The sequence below is a fragment of the Harpia harpyja genome, chromosome 17, assembly GCF_026419915.1.
Source record: "Harpia harpyja isolate bHarHar1 chromosome 17, bHarHar1 primary haplotype, whole genome shotgun sequence".
NCBI lineage: Eukaryota > Metazoa > Chordata > Aves > Accipitriformes > Accipitridae > Harpia > Harpia harpyja.
In genome coordinates, this window is record NC_068956.1 from 8,073,535 (window position 1) to 8,094,980 (window position 21,446).

Genomic DNA, 21,446 nt, shown 5'->3' on the forward strand with positions numbered 1-21,446 from the left:
GACAGTTAACTCTATCCCAGTTGAAACCAGAACAATAGTGAAAGAAAGCACTTGTTGAATGAGAACCAGCAGCTCCCATGCACAGCCCTGCAGGTTCCTGCAGCCCAGTTTGGCTACACGACAGCTCCATCTGCTGTTCTTGAACTATAGCGTTCCCTTGGTGTCCAAGGTGTTTCACTTCACAATTCTATATTGATTCTTGTGCTTCTTCCCTCTGACTTAGTAAATTTTCAAACAGTTTTTACTCTTGTAAGGAGATATTCTTTGGGACACCTCCCAGCTGTGTTTTGATGTTCTGGATTCAGAATTTCTTGGCAATAACCGGCAGCTGTAACATCTTTCTCTCTTTCTTTGTCTCCTTTACAAATGTTAGGGTTTGGGGTTTAAGTCATGTCTTTTCAAGGGTAAGACACATAAGTTACTACAAGGTATGAAGCCCTGTCATCTAGCAGTAAAGCAGTTCCTGCTCTTCAGTTGAGTAATAGGTATTTGGGATTTTTTTTCTGGAGAGGTCTGTACTTGTGTGTGTGCTGCCTGGGATCTTATATGTGTCCATGGTTTGATGTGTTACAAATAGAGGCAGCTTAGCTGCCGTGAGGCTATGAAAACTTTACAGACTGAGGGAGGAGTGGGAAAGAAGAATGTGACGGATGGCAGTGAGTGAGTCTACAGCGTGGCCCAGAGTCAAGATAGAGAATTGTGACAGTTTGATCAACATGGTTACTAAAACTGGCAAAAGAAAACTTAAATTCCTGTACTTTTCTTCCTCTTGGTATTGAGAGGCAGACTCACTAGAGCACTGGGATTTTGATGTTTGTTTTGTGGGAGTGGACTGACGGGTCACACCACAAGGAAACCATAGTAAATCATCTCTCTAAAGAAAACTAGCCGTCATTCAGGAAAATATATTCATATTGGAGTATTACTATTCTAATTTTCCAGCTCGTGTGGGATAGAAACAGTAAGACGGGCTTTAGAATCTGTTCTGCACAATATCCCATTGAATAACCTCAGCCTGGTGCCAAAAGGATGCTTATCCATTAAACTATTCTGATTTTTTTTCTCTCTTCCCACTCCCCCACCCCCATATGTTTTTTTCTGTTGCATATTAAGCTGCTTGCACTGAGGAGATTTTGGTACATATCTTTCTAGTTCAGGAAAGTTGAATACTTTTTGTGGTGTAGTTTTGTAGTTGGTGCAATGGCTTCAGGCAGGAAGGATGTGGAATCAAGTTTTAAAGCTAAATGTTTAATTATAGATGATTCCATAAAAGGCAGACAGGACATACGAGCTTATTTTTTCCTATCTGTGGCTAGCAGCCTAACCAGAAAAGTTAAAGGGCAGAAGTATCTTTTTCTATTTACAAACAGACCTGAAACAAAAGATGTATTACTTGTACTTTCTAATAGTGTTGGAGAAAGACTATACTATAGTATAGTCCGACTATACTAGACTATACTATAGTATAGTCCGACTATACTGTGATTTTTATTAGAAGTGCCTTATCTAATCCTTTTCTTTAACTGTCCCAAGGTCTTATGACCAAAGACTTTTTCAGTTGCTGACCTTGTTCTGCCTTTCTATATCTAATCACTACATCTGATCAGTCTTGGTTATGCTTGATGTAGAAAGTGAAACTAAAATTAATAACTGCGAATGAGAAAGGAGCAGGTGAGTTGTCAGCGTAAAATAAGCCCAGCATATGTTGTCAGCATTTGAATTCAGTGAAAGAGTCCTTAAATATGCGCATGATAACATCACCACGTACATATGAGTAAGTAGTAAATGGTCCCACTGAGCAAAACTGTAGAACATGCATAAATTAGTTTTATTTGGGTCTGGACGTAGTTGCTGAAGTTAACTTATTCAGGGCAAAGACATTCTCTCATGTCTGTCAAGACCATGCAAAGACCTTCAGCTGCTCCCGCTGTTCTGCTAGCCATGAGCTGCAACACAACTGTCCTCTCACTTCAGTCCAGCAGTGAGTAAGCTTTGAGAGAGTTTGGGAAAGACACTTTGCAGCAGATTGTATGTCTTAAATAAGTTCCTGCACTCTGTTTGACTCAAAGCAAATATAAGTACATGGTGTGGAGTAGCTGGATCCTGCAGGTCAAGAGTTAGGCTTTCCTGAGCTGCCTGGAGGAATCTGCCTAGCAGTTAGGTCACTAAGTTAGCAGTGAGTGCTTGCATTTGTGTGCAGTTTGCTGCTTTTTAACATTAACTTGCAGATATTCTCAAAGTAGGAAATGTGAAAGGTTGGTTCCTGGAGCATCTGAGAGATTTGGCAGAGTTGTCGGTGTAAAGGCAGATGGGTGAGCAGAGATATTCAAGCCAGCAGATGTCAGGCTGTTACCGCCAGCAAGAAACTATGAAGGGAAAAGATGATGCTTTATGCTGATGCAAGTCAAAATTGGGAAGCTACAGGTTATCTTCAACTGTTGAATAAAAGTAGCGATGATTTGTGACTACATGGTAATTAAGCAGCATAGCTTTTCTGGAGTAGTTGTGTGTTTTGTTTTGGTTTTTATTTTTTTATAGTAGAAGCCTATGTGGGTATTCCAGAATAAGATTGTCCATGCAGGGAGTTACTTTGTAAAAGCAATTGATAAACTTCTCAGTATGGATGATTGCTTGGGGAAGGATGGGTCAAGGAGGATAGTGCATACAAAGCAGCGTGAATAAAAGCTGAAAAACTGACCTTAGGAATTGAACTTAAATTTCTAATGAGGGAATGAAGCTAACACTGTGGGGTTTGGTTTAAGTGGTATTTGTAGACTTCCAATATTTGTAGGGCAGTGGAAAGAATTGGGGAGGGTATGTGAATTAGTGAAAATTGCAAGGAGAGAAGCAGCATTCCATAAAACTTTGAAAAATCTGTCCATAGCACAACTACTACAAGGAATTAATATTTTCTAAGAATTAAAAAAAACCCAAACCACTTTCTAACAAGAATCTGTTTAAATTTCAATCTTAAGCTGAAAGGAGGAGAAAAGGAAGAGGGGTTGGGTATGTCTTTTTGTTGTTTGTTTGTTTCTTTTTTTTAAATAAGGCTAGTAAGGAATTTTCCTAAGACTCAAAACACTGCAGGACAGTGACTCTTTTTACTTGTTGATACAGTTTTATTACATCAGATACTTAATTGACCCCTCAGCAGATTTGTCCGATTACCTAAATATGTTTAGAATCTCATGTTAAGTATGATGCTATAAAAAGGGCATGGCTTTTTTTATAGCTGACAATAACTTTTCTCCTTCAGTGTATACAGCTGTAATTTTGGCTGGTTTCCTTCCTAAAGCAGGAGAATTTTGATGTATTAGGAATATAAATTAATTCAATGACATTTCTTTTATCTTAGTAAAACTTTTCTGCTCTTCTTTATTTTTCATCTGCAGAGTAACTGTCAGCACTTCCAGTGGACTCTGGGATCAACTTTAGCTTTCTGAACATGTTGTTGTTCCTTGTTCTTACAGATTGATCACTTTGGATTTGATGAAAATCTTACATTCCAGCAACGGTATCTAGTAGCAGATCAGCACTGGAAGAAAGACAATGGACCAATACTATTTTATACAGGCAATGAAGGAGACATCACATGGTTCTGCAACAATACGGTATTTAGAAAAGAGATTCTTAATTCTTAAATTAGTCCTTCTTTCCAGTAGTGGCATACTGAAAAAATAAGGAAGAACAAGGAGACAGTGTCAGAATATCAATTAAAGAGAAGTTTGTAATGGTTGTTGTGGTTGTTACAGGAGGAAGAGGAAGCTGAACAAAAGTACAGAAAAAGTTTTAGGGGGTTCAGGGTCCTATTTGAAGCCCATAGAAATCAAAGGGATGCACTTACATTAACTTCCTGCAGTAGTGAAGAAAGTTTCTAGAATAAACACTGTAAGGTGCCTCAAGCTAAGAATGCAAAATTTTGGAGCAAATTACACCTATCCTTGTACTTTAGATTCCCCAAGTAAAATGGGAGGTTTTGATGGTTGTTTTTTCTCTATAAGAAAAATATGAAGTGAAATGAAGGGGGCTGGAAATCAAAGATAGATTATTCTTGTTCTCTGACAAGACCTGTGGAAATTTTTACTTCCCTGACTGATACAAATGCGGAATGGAGTGTGGGTATTTTTCAGCCACTTCAATACAAAGTCCAGTAACACAACAGGAGGTGGCATGTGCTCAGCTCAAAGCAACCAAGGACTGCCTACGCACTTTGTTCGGTCAGCAGGCGATCTCTGTCTGCCTGTTTCCGTAACTGGTGGTAACAAGCTGCTGTCAATAAGTCATAACAAGTTGTAGTTATTTATTAGTTGGAAATAAGTGTATTGCAATGCTCTAGATTATTGCTTATAGCCAAACAATTTTTTTTTCTATAATGTAGTCCTAACTCAAATGCATGCTTTTCTCCTGTAGCGTTTTTCATTTCCTGTGGATTAAGCTCATGCTGTAGGAGTTCTGGCAGGATTGCCTGTGTCTGCTCACAAAACAATACTGCTTAATATTTTGCAGCATTTAAATATACATATTTTCTTTGTACGTGTCCCTGTCTCTGGGTGGATATCTGTTTTGTGTGTCTTTCTTACTTCAGTGATACTTTAAAACTAAAATGTACTCTGTCTTTCTAGTTGTATTTTGATAGTGATATCGTTCTAATCAAAGAATAAGAGTTGGAATACACAAGACTGAAAGTAGAGGCTTTGAAAATAATTGATTCAACTTATTTAAGTGTCTGTTTTCCTCCAACCAGGGTTTTATGTGGGATGTGGCTGAAGAACTTAATGCCATGCTAGTGTTTGCTGAGCATAGATATTATGGAGAATCTTTACCGTTTGGGAATGAGTCTTTCAGCGTAAGTGTCTTCTTTTGTCTTCCTTAAACGTGTTCTATGCAAACATAATTCTGCCTATTGTAATTCTTGCCAGTGCAATGACTGTTAGCCTGAGTAAGATTTAAGTGTGCTAGAAGCATACAACTATCCTATTTTTGTAACTATCAATTCTAGGATAAAAAAAATCTGAGGTTTTTCCAGCACTTCAAGGGACACCTGCAAAGAATCAGGCACATGTTTAGAACTCTACAGCTGCTGTGGGGGATAGAAAGACTGCTGCTGGAAGTCACTCCTGTGCTATATATATTATAACCTGCTTTCTTTGTCTCAGGATTCCAAGCATCTGAATTACCTGACATCAGAACAAGCTCTGGCAGACTTCGCAGTACTAATTGAGTACTTAAAAACGACTATTGCAGGAGCCCGTTACAGTCCTGTCATAGCTATAGGAGGATCTTACGGAGGAATGCTTGCAGCCTGGTTTAGGATGAAGTACCCCCATGTGGTAGTTGGGTGAGTGTACTCATCCTGCTCAAACACAGAGCAGACATTTGTTACTTCTGTGCTATAAATATTACAGCACTAGGAGAAGTACCATAATTCAAGCTAGCTTGAATTTTTCACTATTGGGAGGAAGAATAAAGTTACCTTTAATTTGGGAAGAGGCACTGTTTGCCTAATAAAGACAACTGTAGGTCAGCAGGTACTGGATGGTGTGTATTTTCAGACCTATCTGTTGGTTTTGTAAAAACAATTATTATGAACACTGACTTTGCACCTAACCTTTTTTTAAGGTCACCAGACTTACTGGTGGCTTGAGGCAGGTCTTTAATCTCTTCAATGTCTTAGTTCCTCTCTGGGAAACAAGAATAGTAATTCCCCTACCTTTGTCTGCTAGAGAGTAGATTTTTGTGGGCAGGGGCTCTCTTCAGTTGAGTTTTCATAATACCTAGTGAGAAAGACGTAGTTGCTAGATGAGAATGAAAACAATAAAGTAAGCAAGTTTGAATTTCAACTTTATGTATTTACTGATATCTTTGTACTAGTGTCTAAGACTTAAAACCTTCAACAGCCTTTGCACGCAGACCTATAGAATAGTTTTGCAACATCATGGCAAGTTCACCTAGGGCTCAGTATCCAAGCTGAATTATAAATGCTACTTAGATACTGATTGTGGGGAGGGTATTGACCAGAGGACGGAAGTTCACTTTGCAGGGGTTCAGGATCTTTTTCTGTCCATTTGCAGAGCTCTGGCAGCCTCTGCCCCAATCTGGCAGTTTGGTGATTTGGTTCCGTGTGGCACTTATTTCAGCATAGTGACCAGTGATTTCAAAAAGAGTGGGACAGGCTGCTCAGAAAGCATCCGGAATTCCTGGAATGCCATTAACCACCTTTCCTCAACAGGTAACACCTCACCAATACCTTTTTTCAAAGGGTCGTAATGTTCAGGATTGTGTTACGACTTCATAAAATCAGCAAGCTTGTATTATGGCTTTCACTTGTATATGTATTGGTGGTTTTGAAACTATACTCTTAGTGCTGAAAACTGCCAGATGAGCTTAGCATTATTTTTTTTAAATGTCTGTTTTGTTGGATCACAAGCTCATTCAGGCCTGGTGTGATTCAGAATCCAGGTCCAAACACTCCTAAGGTCAGATAGGAGCTGACTCCAGATCAGAACCTCAAGGCTTGTATTCCTTTCTGACAAAGTAGGCTAGATAGTTGTTACTGTTAAAAAGAATAGTTTAAATACCAACTGAGGCAATCGGGTGTAGAAAATCACTGCAATCCTTACAAATTCAGTGCTAGGGGCTCAGCTGGACTCAATCATCTTAAGGGCTTTTTACAGCCTAAATGATTCTATGATTCTACAACTACCTGAAAGGAGGTTGTAGCAAGGGGATGTCAGTTTCTTTTCCCAGATAACAAGTGATAGGATGAGAGGAAATGGCCTCAAGTTGCGCCAGAGGAGGTTCAGATTGGATATTAGGAAAAATTTCTTCACCAAAAGGGTTGTCGGGCACTGGAACAGGCTGCCTAGGGAAGTGGTTGAGTCACCATCCCTGGAGATACTTAAAAGACACGTAGATGTGGTGCTTAGGGACATGGTTTAGTGCTGGCTGTGGCAGTGTTAGGTTTATGGTTGGACTCTGATCTTAAAGGTCTTTTCCAGCCTAAATGATTATATAATTCTATATCAGATGAGGTTGCTGTAGAGCAAAGGAATGCAATTTAAAAAAAAAAAAAAATCTTGCTACTTCAGTTCTGTGTCCTAAAGAGAAAGCCTGGTATGATAAGTTAGCTAATTAAAGTCAAGGAAGCTGAATTGGATGAGTTTCTAGACCAGATCAAATAATGAAAGGAAAGGCCAGGAGAGTCCCAGGAGATCTATCTATTAATAGTCCTTGCACTGTGTGCTAGCTGGTTTGAAGTTTTCCTTTTGTTGGAAGAAGTGTGCCCTGATGTTACCTCCTAGCAAAAAAATGCCAAATATCTTGTAAATCTTTGGGTTTTTAGATAACATTATCTTAGCTGTGACATACCCATACGCTGAAGTATGCAGATTGTATTTCCCTTCACTTAGAGGTGCTGACTAAAATTTGATCTGCTATGCCTGTATGTATGTGGAATAATTTCACCAGATTATTTATGCTAAGTGAAAATATTTTTTTTAGCAGCACAACTGACCTATGTGTTAATGGTACAATACATGAAATATTTAATTTTTTTTTATTAAAGATACAGGTTTACAGTGGCTTTCCAGCACATTTCATTTGTGCAGCCCATTAAAAAATCTTCAGGATGCTGCTATATTGAAAAATTGGCTGAGTGAAACATGGGTAAACTTGGCTATGGTGAACTATCCCTATAAAGCTGACTTCTTGCAGCCTTTGCCAGCTTGGCCTATACAGGTAATTGAGAAACAATGTCTTCTAGAATTGACCATTTGGTTTAACTAATTCTCTCCTTTTCTCCTAGCCTGCACCTTTTCCTTTATTTTTTGACTCTATAGAACCAATATGGCTGAAAAAAGAGAACCAGGGCAGTATCTTCCTGTGCATCAACTGGTTTGTTGACTAACTGCTGCTTGTATGGCTAATAGGTTGCATCAAGAGCCCAGAAGAAGAGTGCCAGGGATGACTGAAAAGCTTCCGCTATCCTGCAGAGTTGTTCTTGAGGAGCAGAAATGCTGCACAAAAAGCACATGCAATTAGACCTTCTGATGCCAGGCTTAGCTGCAAGAGCTTGCAATTAAAGAGAAAATTTTGAGCATATGTCCTTTTTGATGTGGGAGAATTGGTGAGAGAGGAAATGTGGATCCCCACAAATGTATTCCTTGCAGGGTCACTTCTCAAAGCAGAACCAGTTTTCACACTTGCAAACCTTCACTTGTGCAGTTCTGTTTATCTGCAGTGCTTTCTCCAAGATTTCTATCTTCTTGGAGTGTTTTTGTTTAAGACCCTGGCTGCATTTCCGTGCATGGCTTTGTGTTACTGTGTATGGTAGGTGAGGCAGATAAGATACTAGTATTTTTGGCTACTAAGCAGTAGTTAAGTATAAAGTAAAAATTTTCCTTTGTGTAGAGCTGCCTGATGGAGGAGGGGAGGGACATTCATCTGTCCTATGTAGCTGTCTGCAAAGGGCAGCATGAACACCCTGAAAATTATTTCTGCTTTGCTATCAGTCTGACACAACCTTAGAAGCGTGCTCACCTTCACTGCTGTCCATGCTATCTCTGTTTGTCTGAGATATATAAACTGAAAACATAAGAGGCTGCAGCTTGTCTGGACAATGTGAATGTATGAAATCTGAGTTAAGCTGTTCAGATACTTTTTTTTTTTTCTGAAACAGAAGCTCTCATCTGACTCTGAGGGTGAGAAAATTGGGAAAAATGTGTTTGAGTAGCTGGATATATGTGTATGTTGCTTAATCTGTTCTCTGTTGTGGGCTGTCAGTACTTTCTCGGAAATATTGATCTGTCTCTACCATGCAATCTGAGCTTGAGATACAGGGCTGTCTGTAGCCCTCTGTTCTGCTATCTGTCTGCAGTGTATATTTGCGTGAATTAATTAGCTTCCCAAACCTCTAGCTGCTGAGTTAAGAACTGATGGCTGAGCTAGCCAAACCATAAAACCTACTTGGAATGGTGAAATGTGGAAGCTGTGCTCTGAGCTTGTCTGTAGGGAACAAGGGAGGGACCCATTTCCTAGCTTCCACAATGAAAATGAGGGAAAAGATTATACAGGGAAGGATAGTAAGTTTGCTTCTTGGAAGATGCAGTTTGCATTGTCCATGTGAGTTGTCCCCATGTGCCTATGCACCTCTACTTGAATAGTGTTGGAGTTGCAGTGCATCCTTTGCTCCCTGCAGAGAGTAATTTTGGCTTCTTCCCATGGGCTGGGAGCTCAGATTCACAGCTTTTACCCTTCACTGTTCTTGTATTAGTTGTAACTCCATGAGGGCAGGGGTAAGGAGAAAGCTTTGCCAAAGAGAATATTGTCACTTTAAAAAAAATGGTTTAAGATAAAAAAAGTTTCTGGGGCAGTAGCTTTTGTGTTTTCTGTTTGTTCTGGTTTGTTTCTTCTACTGCTTTTATCTTCAGTTAAGATTTTGTATTAAACTCTATTTGAGATTGCTCTTAATCTTTCACTTTCAAAACAGTGCCTTATTCCATCACCTCATGTTTTCCAAACATGAAGAAGTAAGAATTTTGCAATGCTGCTGTATAAAAGGACTTAAATATTAGAACTTTCCTTACATGGGTGTTTCCATTTGTACTACAGCGAGCTGCAGGGAACCTCAATTTGTACCTGGAGCTTCTCTGTTATACATTTGCACATGTTACCTTTCATTACAGAGGAACTAAATTCTCTTTATTATCTATTTTAAAGAATGGGAAATGGATTGAAAAGCTTGGTGAGTGAAATATTAAGGTTGCACTGTTTTTAAAGTTTTAATCAGGAAATGTAAAGTTTCAGGTTCCACATAGTTGCTTTCTGGATGTGTTTTTCTTTTACTTGGAAAAGAAATTGATATCCCATCAGGTATCATGTGTTAATCTTTATTTCTTGCAGATTTAGACCCCCTCTTCTCTTTGTTGCAGGAAGTCTGCAAGTTCTTGAAGGATCCCAGTCTCTCTGACAAATTGTTGCTGCAGAATGTGTTCCAGGCGGTAAATTTATACTACAATTATTCAGGAGAAGCCTCATGCTTAGACATGTCTGAGACTGCAACAAAGAATCTGGGCCAGTTGGGTTGGTACTATCAGGTATGCGCTCTATCCTTTCTAAATTGCAACTCAGTAAGGTTTTTTGAGCTAGAGCTGATGGAGAATTACCAAGTCATTTAGCTGTCAATATATTGTGCCAGATGTAATTGATGTACTGATGACAATTATAATCATGAAGCAAGTATGATTGTACGGGGGAGGGCAAGGCAGAGAAGAGAAGCAGCTTTCCCAGGAGGTTTAGGTTGTGTCTTCATTATCCAGCTAATTGTTGAGTTTCAGCTCTTTATATTGACTGGAAAATGATGTACAGCAGCAGCATCTTGGTTTTGTAATCCCCCCATCACAGCTGTCCACCCCAATTTGTGCATGCAAATATGTCAGGATATGTGGATACTGATAGCTTTCAACTAAAGCTGTTAATCCTGTAGCTCACTGAGACACAACCTTCCCCATCAAGTAGGTAACAAAAAGAGAGATCCCTGTGGTAAGAGGTCAGGGCATTCTGCTCTCCCTATCCCATTTACTAAGCACGTGCAACACTCTTATATACAGTCTCTCTACTGAGGAGCAGGGCAGCTTCTTCCAGAAGCAAGGTCTTAAGAATTTGATGTTCAGGTTGTGACCATCTGCTCTTGGCTACTGTCTCCTATGTATTTGTTCTCCACAGCTCCAGGAGATGTGCAGGCTTTATAAGTTGTCCTCTGAGAAAGGGGGGAAACACCATGTGGGTAACAAAGAATATGGCAGCTGTGCTCAACAAAACAACACATCCACTCTGCATTTTGTTTCCTGCCTGCTTCCGAAGGCATGTGGGAAAGGGGGCAAGTAGGAACAGACTGTGAGTTAGATTAATTGCTGTGGTGGGGGTTATGTTGCTTCCAGGGTATAATTTGTATTTCTTTTTTTAGCTAGTGTCACTAAGGTGTCAGAGAATTCATTGTGTGAAAGATGAAACTTTTGCTTAGTATCTACAAGAAGGGTGATAAAGAGGATCTGGGGAACTGCAGGCCTGTCAGTCTGACCTCAGTGCTGGGGAAGGTTATGGAGCAGATCATATTGAGTGCCATCACACGGCATGTATAGGACAACCAGGCAATCAGGCCCAGTCAGCATGGATTTCTGAAAGGCAGGTCCTGCCTGACTAACCTGATCTCCTTCTGTGACAAGGTGACCCACTTAGTGGATGAGGGAAAGGCTGTGAATGTTGTCTACCTGGACTTTAGTAAAGCCTTTGACACTGTTTCCCACAGCATTCTCCTGGAGAAACTGGCTGCTCATGGCTTGGATGGGTGTACTCTTCACTGGGTAAAAAACTGGCTGGATGGCCGGGCCCAGAGAGTGGTGGTGAATGGAGTTAAATCCAGTTGGTGGCCGGTCAGAAGTGGTGTTCCCCAGGGCTCAGTATTGGGGCCAGTTCTGTTTAATATCTTCATCAATGATCCGGACGAGGGGATCGAGTGCACCCTCAGTAAGTTTGCAGATGACACCAAGTTGGGCGGGAGTGTTGATCTGCTGGAGGGTAGGCAGGCTCTGCAGAGGGATGTGGACAGGCTGGATCGATGGTCCGAGGCCAGTTGTATGAGGTTCAACAAGGCTCAGTGCTGGGTCCTGCACTTGGGTCACAACAACCCCATGCAGCGCTACAGGCTTGGGGAAGAGTGGCTGGAAAGCTGCCCATCGGAAAAAGACCTGGGGGTGTTGGTCAACAGCCGGCTGAATATGAGCCAGTGGTGTGCCCAGGTGGCCAAGGCGGCCAGTAGCATCCTGGCTTGTATCAGAAATCGTGTGGCCAGCAGGACTGGGGAAGTGATCGTCCCCCTGTACTCGGCACTGGTGAGGCCGCACCTCGAGTCCTGTGTTCAGTTTTGGCCCCCTCACTACAAGAAAGACATTGAGGGGCTGGAGCGTGTCCAGAGAAGGGCAACCAAGTTGGTGAGGGGCCTGGAGCACAAGTCTTCTGAGGAGCAGCTGAGGGAACTGGGGTTTTTCAGCCTGGAAAAAAGGAGGCTGAGGGGAGACCTTATTGCTCTCTACAACTACCTGAAAAGAGGTTGTAGCCAGGTGGGTGTTGGTCTCTTCTCCCAAGTAACAAGTGATAGGACAAGAGGAAACGGCCTCAAGTTGCACCAGGGGAGGTTTAGATTGGATATTAGGAAAAATTTCTTTCCTGAAAGGGTTATCAGCATTGGACAGGCTGCCCAGGGAAGTGGTGGCGTCACCATCCCTGGAGGTATCGAAAAGACCGCATAGACGTTGCGCTTAGGGACATGGTTTAGTGGTGGATGTGGCATTGTTAGGTTAATGGTTGGACTCAGTGATCTTAAAGGTCTTTTCCAACCTAAAGATTTCTGTGATAGTTTGACAGTAATTACTGATCAAATGCTGTTTAGGCTTTTTTATTTAAATACTGCACTAACAACTATTGGACAGTTTCCTGGGAATACATCTTGTTGTCTTGCTCTTTCTTTCAGGCTTGCACTGAGATGGTGATGCCCATGTGCACAGATGGTGTCAATGACATGTTTGAGCCTCAGAAATGGGACTTCGATGCACTTTCAGAAGAGTGTTACAAGCTGTGGGGAGTGAGGCCTCGTCCCTCTTGGATTCTTTCTATGTATGGAGGGAAAAACATAAGTTCACACAGCAACATTGTCTTCAGGTGAGCCTTGCTTCAGCTTCTAGAGTGGAGTCTTACACCAATTTGGGTTGTCAGTGGAGAGAGCCTGCCTTAAGTAGCAAAAGGATCTGTCTCCAACACTCCAGCTCAATAAATGATGGGCTTGCTTTGTATTGCTCTTGAGAGTAAAATGGTCAAGTTGCAGTGGCCAAAGAAGCCAACTGTTCTGTTGCTGCCTGTGTGACTCTAAAAGAAGAATCTGGGTTGGGATTCTGCCAAATGTAATTTTCTTCCCATGTGGATTCCTTCTTATCTTGTGGCCAAAGTCCAGGCTTCCCATGCTGGTAAATCCATTTAGCTTTTATGAAGCCAAAGCACTGTCTCTTCCACATAAAAGGAAAGTCTAAACAAGCTCTAGCTGTGACACAGGACCTCGGTCACTAAAACTGTTGCTCAGGGTGATAGCCTTGTGGATGGGCTGGTGTGACGTTCCTCTTCCCTCTCTTTTCTGTATCAAAGGGAAAGTAACTTGGGGAGCTTTCCTATCACTGCCAATTGCCCTTTTCTTTTAGTGGTAATTAGGCAAGTTTCAACAAACTTGTGTAAGATCCAAATACAAGGAGGTGCTTCCATTCTAGCAAGGCATACTGGTAATATAACAGAAGTTTGTCTGAAACACTTCTGTATGTGGACAAAAAGTGAAATAAATGTTTCAGTCTAGTGCAAAGATTAGTGCATGTTGCTTGCTCTCTACTCAGCCTTCACTTTCCTTATTTTAAGGTTAAACTCTGCTTTCTTTAAAGGGAAGTTCATGTAGCTGTACTTCTGCTGTGAGGTGATACAAAGTTTTGAACAGCCAAGTACTGGCTGTTCATTAGGTTGTTACGTGGTAGGGAGGCATTTAATAAACCCGTTAAAGCCAGTGCTTCAGGAGTTCCGACTTGCTGTACTGATTGCCCACTGCGGGCAGCTTCTGGATGTGTAGTCCTTTGTGCTCTGGTTAAAATTGTGCAAAGCCTTTTTCAGAGAAAACCCTGCCACTTTAAACAAAACTCAAAATTAGTCTGTTGGACTTGGTAAATAGGTGTGTATTTTAAAAGTAGAAAGTCCTTACTTGAATTGGGGATTATTCTCCGGATTTCAGCTATTAGCGTTGGTCTGTTTGGCTCCAAAGGCCTGTTGCTTTCCTCTTGTTTGCCTCTTGCTGTTTCTGTCCCAGCAGGATATCTGCTCTAGAGTGAGAAATTCCACCCTTTTCCAAAAAACTTTTTAATGAAAAAAAATTTGTTGGTTTAACTTAATTTTTGCAGAGTGGTGCTTATTTCCAAGGCTTCACAGCTCTGTACAGTAGAAATCAGCTTTGTAAGCGATAGACAAGCAAACAAATCTAAATAAGTGTTAAGAATTTATGCCAGCTGAAGGAGCTTGAAATGAGAAAAGCTTGAAAGCAACCAAATGAATGAAGTAGCGCTGTACACACAAAGCTTTGGGTCTCAAGCTGGGTTGTTTCTCTTCGAACAAATACATTGTCAACACTGTACATTTTATATAAGAGCCTTTTATCCTTGAACACTGCAGAGTGCTTTACAAAATATATCCCTATGTTTACCAGAGGATGCAGCTCCCTGTGGGGTAAAAAGCACTGTTTCAAGTGTCAGGCAACTTGCACAACAGTTTAGCTCAGGAAGGGGAGAATACTTCATCTAAAGAGAACCACTGTCGGGTGGATTTATCCAGCTGCAGTGGGATTTGGCCAGGATGCTGAAACTGGTGTTGCCACATCTCCCTCCGAGCAGCGTGTTGTATGTATTGTATGGTATCGATGCAGGAATCTCCATTGCCACTTTGGTACCTTCTTGGAGATAATCTAGTGTGTGAGTGGTTACTTAAGCTGTAGGCAGATATTACTTGCCTGTCCTGGGCAGCACATCATTACTAAAACACTACTTTGAGGAAATTGGGTTTTTCAGAACCCTGTTTGCCCTTTCTCTTCCAGCAGTTCCTGATACTCTTACTGGAACATGCTGTGTACTTGGTGTGGAAGTGCTACACAGTGGTGGAAATGGTGTTTTGACGCTGTTCATGCAAGTGGTGGCAGAGAGCTTGTAGCAGCTGGTAGTGTCTTGTCATCAACATACTATGGTGGTCAAAATCAGCCCAGGTTGTATCTGACAGTACAAAATTTGTTGTGCAGAGTCTGAAAATTGGTATTTTCCAGTCTGGATGGATCACACCTAGATTGTATGCTTCTAAGTTAGGGCAATGACCTATCCAGTTTTGCACTGGCAGGGGAGAGGCAGAAAGTGAAGGCTCTGTTTTGAGAGATACTGGAGCTATGTGCAGAAGGGAGTATTGTTAGCATAAAAGAAGGGAATGGAGGAAAAGAAGAGAAGGCATAACAGTGCCTGGCTGAAGAGAAAAGGTGAGAGAAAAAAAGTTAATAAAAAAACTTGGCAGTTGTGGAGAGTGGACGTGTTAAAAAAGGATGTACAGACAGGGCTGCTAAGATTGTGTAAAACCTCTCCTTGTTCTGGGTAGGGCTGGAGGGCTGAGGAGGCTCTGAAGACATGATAGGAAAGGAAACTTTGCTGTGGGATAGGCAGGACCCTATTTATGCTGTCGAGGAAATACTACGAATTAAAAACAGGACTAGTGTGCTGATATTTTGCATGAGGTTTTTTTCTGAAGCTGTACTTGCCTGGCCACTGCTAGGAAGGAATGGCTGACTTTTTTATTCTTTCTTTTCTTTTACTATTTCTGTTTACATTGGGAAACTCCTGTCCTGCAAGATGGGCAACTGAGTACTTACATGCATGTGCAGTTTTAACACATAAATAATCCATTCCAGTTGGTACTGAATTACCTTATTCTGTAAAGCTGTTAAGACTTACGATTATTGTGTGGCGAGCCCTCAGTCACCCCTCCTCTCAGCAAGTATCACTTCCCAAACTGCATCAGTGACTCTGGTGCCATCATTTGGCAGGAGTTGCAGAGGACGCAGCCAGAAGCTCCCAGAAACAGCCAGAGACAGTGTTGGGTTTTTTGTGGCATGCTTAGTTTCCACATGACTGGGACCAAAAGATCTGAGTTCATGTACATCTTGGGTCTCTCAGCAACTCATCCCCCTGTTGCTAAGGTGCTCTGCTGATTCAGGTGACCTTTTAAATCAAATGGGTTTTGCTTATTGGTCAGGTCTGTATGCGTTTTGTTTTGCGGATACAAAATGTTTCTCTTCTCCTAAGTCATTTTTAGAACCACCGAAAATAAAGAACTACAGAGATTCAAGATACTTGTTTTTTTCAGTGGAGACACAAATAAAGCATTAGTTCAGACCCCATCAGGTTTTTACTCTTAGTTATTTCCACAAAACTCTTTTTTTATTCATTATTTTTTTCTGTTATTTTGTGGTGCTGCCATTGTGGTATCTTTCTAGCTGCGTATCTCTTAACATCCAAGGATGTTTTAATTTCTTAGATCCTCCTAGAAACTTACACTGACATACAATAGCCCATCTCTAATGTTTCCTTTTGTGGGTAGGTCCAGTGTTTTAAGTGAGGAACAGATTTAGATTTGTGTAGTTCCATAAGTATATGGATGTTTCTTTGTGCAGAAAGATGGACCACATGTGGGAAGAATCTTGTGGTAAAGGAAAATAAGATGTAGTAGGGATTACTGGGTCGAGTCCAAACCTAGGAATGAGAGAGGCAAAACTCTCATCCCCATTCAGCCGTTGGCCTGCTCCATGGATCAGGCATTATTTGGAGCCAGATCTACAGTGCAAGGAATCCTTCCATTGACTTGGGTTGAGGGAGGAGGGAGAGTAAATTGCATTAAATTGTCCTGTCCCAAAGGAAGAGTCATTGTAGACAGTTTTTTGAGGGATAAAAGCTTTATTTTAATATGGTTGGTATTAGAAATAAGGGGACTAACGGAAAGTCCAAGCATTTCTTTGCAAAACCAGGTTGGCACCCAGCTGAGACGGCAAAAGGTAGAATTTCCTGAAAATTCAGCTCTAAAAGGTCCAGTTAGTTATTAGTTTATGGCAGACTGTGAAGAAGGAAAGCAAAGTGCTTTTGATTTGGGAATTTGGACATGTCTTTGTACAGGAGAACCTGAACCTTTTATGACAATGACAGGTGGCAGCAGATCTGTCTCCATAGGCTGCGACACTATTATAGGTTATCATCTGAATTAGCAGATGATTAACAGAAGTGTAGCCTTCCTTAGGCTGCTAATAGCTCCATACCTCTGTCAAGAAGGCTCCTTTCAGCAGGGGGGTGGGTACAAGACATTGAGACAGGGCTGAGGTCTGTTTCTGTTGGTACATATGCAAAACTAGTTGAAAGTCAATGTGGGTATGTTGACGTGAGCCGCAGCCCCACTTTTAACTGCTGTGTGGATATACCCTAATGAAGTATTCTTTCCTTACAGCAATGGTGGCCTGGACCCGTGGTCTGCAGGTGGGGTGACCCAGAACATCACCGATTCCCTCGTGGCAATTGTGATCCCAGATGGAGCCCATCACCTGGACCTACGCAGCCGCAACCCTTTGGACCCCAAATCTGTGCAGCAAGCTCGAGCCTTGGAAATCCACTACATGAAGCAGTGGATTGAAAAGGCCAGGCGCAACCACTGAAGTGGTACTGCAACAGCTGTGGCCATTATACCTCTGTTGGCTTTGCTGGTAGTAGGGCCAGGCCTTACCACATGGTCACTTGAACATTTCACTCCTGCTTCCTCACCTGTGTTGCAGTGCTAACCATTGCTTGTGCCCATGAGAAAAGCAGGCAGCAGATGGATGGAGAGCATTCTCAGATAATAAACTTTAGTCAAAGTGCATGGATTGAGTTGCCTGCTCTGGCTTGCTTTCCTCTTCTGCTCTTCTCAAATGCTGTACTTTACCATAAAGAGTTCCTGTTCTAGGCTTGATGCCTTCCTCGCTGCGCTAGGTGATTGTCCTGACTGCTGGTATATACAGTGGATTAAATGGCAGTGCTGTTGATGATGAAACTCCTGCTGCCTTCAGTGGGATTGGATTTCAGACATCCTCAGCTGGTGTAAACTGTCATGGCAGGGGCGTGGAGGTAATGGGGGAACAAAAGTCACATCTTACTGTGATGTTTGGTGGAAAGGTAGGGAAGGCATGGGGAAACTGGCTGTGCTGTTTATAAAGAAACTAAACAGCCCTTACCCTTTGGAATTAATGCTGGAAAAGAAGCAAGTATCTTTTTTTTTTTTCTCTTCCCCTTAGTTTTCTAGCAGCTTATTAATCAAAGCTGCCTGAGGTGGCTTTCCATTTTGCGCTGTACTGAACAGTCAGGGCTGGACCTGGACTCACTCTGCTGATAACTGGCTAAGCATGCACAATCTGCATCAGGGTTTTATTTCTTCCTTTGCTGTTTGTCCTAATTCTGAAATATCTGCCACTGTGATGATGGTTGCCAAAGAAAACTCTGGGTATATTTTGTGTGTGTGTATGTGTGTGTATCCCCCCCAAACACTTAGCTTTTTCAAATCAGGAAGCTTTCGAAGCTATTCTCTGGAAGAGCAAATGTGACACTTGTGCTGGCTAGATCTTATGAAGTGACAAATAATTGGGGTTGTGCCTTGTGTGGGTTCCTCCCTCCCCCCATTCTGTGTATTGTTCAAATTCTGCATGATCTGTTTGCTGATGGCTCTTCAATAAAAGCCTTTTTAAAAAAATTGTTTGCGGGACAAACTATTCAAAACACAGAATGCAGCTATCCTCTTGGATCAGCCTAAAGCCTGATGCTGAGCTCAACAAGCCAGGTGCACTGGGCTTTCTGTAAGGCTTCCAAAACAGACAAACTGCCCTGATTCATGAGACAGCATATTTGACATTAATAAATGGCTGGGGCAGTCCCCTCGTTTTCCAGCTTTGGCTTCATTCACACTGAAGCCCTTCTTCAGAAAGAATTCTTTGCAGTTTAAAGGACAACTCCATTTCAGAGAGACTCGGGCAAGGCTTCTTGTCCCCAGACTCTTAAAATTCTAGTTCTCTTGAAAAGTTTTCTCAGCTTTCATGATATGCCTGATAGTTGAGTATTTTCCTAAGACACCAGGTGGCCTTTTCTGTTTCCAGTCTCTTCCCATCCTCTGGGAACAAAGCAAAGTCAACACTGAAATTTTATATTTTAAAACACTCCTGTGCATCATCTTTATAATAGTTCCTGGCATTCCCTTGTCTTATGTTAAACATGGCATTTATGTTCAGACTCTGCAATCTGAACCTCTTGTGCCCTTGAGCAAGGTTATTATTTAAGAGACTATAGAGAACAAGACCAGAGAAGAACCACAGGGGGAAAAGGAAGAGCAATGTAGAATTTGTCTGAAACTTGTTGACTGAAAGCAGTTGGCAATCCCTTTTCCAATAGTTCCAATTTTTGGTACTCTTCTGTAAATATATTCTAGTCTTTTGCTTGTGTACTTCATAATGACATGGTGGCCTTGAATTTTTTTGAAACAAGTAAAAATGGTTTCTTAATCAAGTGGGTTACAGTCAAGAATTTAGAAATACCATTGTATCTTCTTATGTGTTTATTGATGTGTGGTCATGTCCTGGTTTACTGCAAGGCAAGGAATGGAATCTGCAAGAGTAAATATAAATTTGGGGATTGCAAATGGTTTAACTAAAGAAGCAAGAGCCTGGTCCAACTGCTCCCACTGATTGCTCAGAGTGCTACTCCAAGTGCAAATTCTAGGATAAACATTTCTATGTTGTATGGAGAAAGATGGGATGTTCATGTGTTGGGCTGTGAACAGTCCAAATTGACAGCTACTGTATGTTGTTAATCAGCTTGTGTCTCCTCTCTCTCCCCTGCTGGCTAACTTACTGTCTCAGGAAACAGCTTCTTTGTTTGGAAAACACTTTTTAGTTTCACTCAGCATAAGTAATTTAAACTTTCATTCCTCTTTTCTTTCTTTTTTCATTCCTTTCATAAGCAGAAAAAATTGCCTTTAATAAAACTTTAAAACCCATGCAATTTTCAATTTTAAATTTTTAGAAATTACATTTAAAACCAAAAATTGTTCAGTGTGGTTTTGTTTGGGGTTTTTTTTCTTATTTGTTTTTTAATAATCTTGCTATTCTATTCAGTTTCTGTCTGTGAGACTCTGATTCAAGTGCATTTTGGATCAGGTTCTTACTGCTTGGGCCAGCTTATGAATTAGGTGACTGGCTCATTTTTAATTCCTCCTTTTTCCTTTTTTTCTGCTCAAGTTGAGTAGTTGAAACTTTAAGTCTTATTTACCTTAAATGTTCAGGCTTCATCTTAAAATCTATGTATGCATCTCTGTACGCTACCGAGGGACTGTCTGTGGTGTTTGGCTACCTCATCTCAGTGTTAGCTCTCCTGCTTGTTTCATGCAGGTGAGAACAAAATGGGCCATGGGAAATGGCCAATTTTTCTTTCCATGCATATGAGGATGGGCCATACTTCATCTCAGGCTTATGTATGTCCTTGGCACATATCATGAATGACTGGAATTTAAAAATGTATGTTTTCTACTCATTGGGGAAAATGTAGAAGGAAAAAGAATGAATGGTTTGCCCAAAGCATGAATCTTACTGGTGAAACCGCAGTTCTATGAATAAAAATGCATTAAAATAACAAAATGTGAGTTTCTGGAACTGGATTTTGTTTTGCAAGGACATGGATTTTTATTCCTTGGCAGATTTGCAGTTGTGCAAATAACATTGTCTTGTTTGTGCTTGACTCGGGTGGAGTGGAGGAAAACTAGTTGAGGTAATCCTCAGGTTACACACACAGCAGTCGAGATGTCAGATGGCAGGTCTCTGCACTCATTTGGTAGTTTCTCACTTCAGAGGTTTAGCTGCATGGTGAGGAGCAGGCGTATGAACTGGTTGTTCTCCATAGGTGACTATGTTGAATGCAATCAAGCTAGCTATAGTGGGGAAAAATCCATTTTGTTTTTGAAAGCTTATTCCAGTCCCAGGCAAACATGCACTTCCTACGTGTCCGTGATGATGAAGGTTGTGTGGATGGATCTGTAAGGTTCCCTGACCTGGCAAGTGGAAGTTTTAACTGGGCTGTGTAGCCCAGAGATAATCGGGCAGGGCTAGGGCTGCAGAGTCTTGGGAGGAAGCTAAATGGCTTCTGCAGCTTGTGTTTGTAGGTAATTTTAACTTTGAAGATCATCAAATATTGCATCATCCAAGGAGACTATAGAAAGTAAAGCCCCTCCAGGAACCTAGAACATGCTTTCTAAATCACAGGAAAAGCATAAGCGAAGTGAGAATCAAGTTTTGTCTCCCATACTGTCTGCCCGCCAAATATGTTGCAGACAAATGTCGGTATGCTTTAAATAAAGGGATTATTTTTTTCTACGTCTGCTCTTTAAAAGGGTATTTAGCTGCTGTGAATCTAATCTCTAAGGAATCATGAATGTAGTAAAGCCAGTAAAGATAGTGGGCAACTGCTTGCAGCTTTCACTGGTATGAATAGACTTGTGCTCCTACATTATTTTGATTCCTTACTCCAGGTGCAGAGACATGGGCATTGAAGCCCCGAGTCAGCCTTTCATTTTTTTCCCTGCAGCCCAACTCATTTTCACCAGCAAATCTGAAACCGTTTGATCTACATGCTTTAGGGCAGTTTCCTTCTCTGAGTCCTTTCAAGAATACAAACCCAAAGAAGAAATGGCTTTATAGCATTAGTTATGTTGCTAACAGCTGATTGTCTTGCTACTCTGAGCCTTGCTGAGGTGGGGACCTGCTCTGTCCCCTCTGCAGC

The 21,446-nt window shown here is 41.3% G+C and overlaps 1 protein-coding gene across 2 annotated transcripts in view; it reads left to right on the top strand.

Annotated features, from left to right (window-relative positions):
- PRCP (prolylcarboxypeptidase) overlaps positions 1-20,308 on the top strand; it is a 33,917-nt gene extending 13,609 nt beyond the window's left edge. For both annotated transcript variants that reach the window (XM_052812751.1, XM_052812752.1), the window contains exons 2-9: positions 3,471-3,611; positions 4,745-4,846; positions 5,157-5,338; positions 6,072-6,229; positions 7,565-7,737; positions 9,930-10,094; positions 12,527-12,714; positions 17,104-20,308. In XM_052812751.1, coding sequence (XP_052668711.1) covers positions 3,471-3,611; positions 4,745-4,846; positions 5,157-5,338; positions 6,072-6,229; positions 7,565-7,737; positions 9,930-10,094; positions 12,527-12,714; positions 17,104-17,308 — 1,314 coding nt within the window. In that variant the 3' untranslated portion in view covers positions 17,309-20,308. The remainder of the gene's footprint in view (positions 1-3,470; positions 3,612-4,744; positions 4,847-5,156; positions 5,339-6,071; positions 6,230-7,564; positions 7,738-9,929; positions 10,095-12,526; positions 12,715-17,103) is intronic.
- The last annotated feature ends 1,138 nt before the right edge of the window (positions 20,309-21,446 follow it).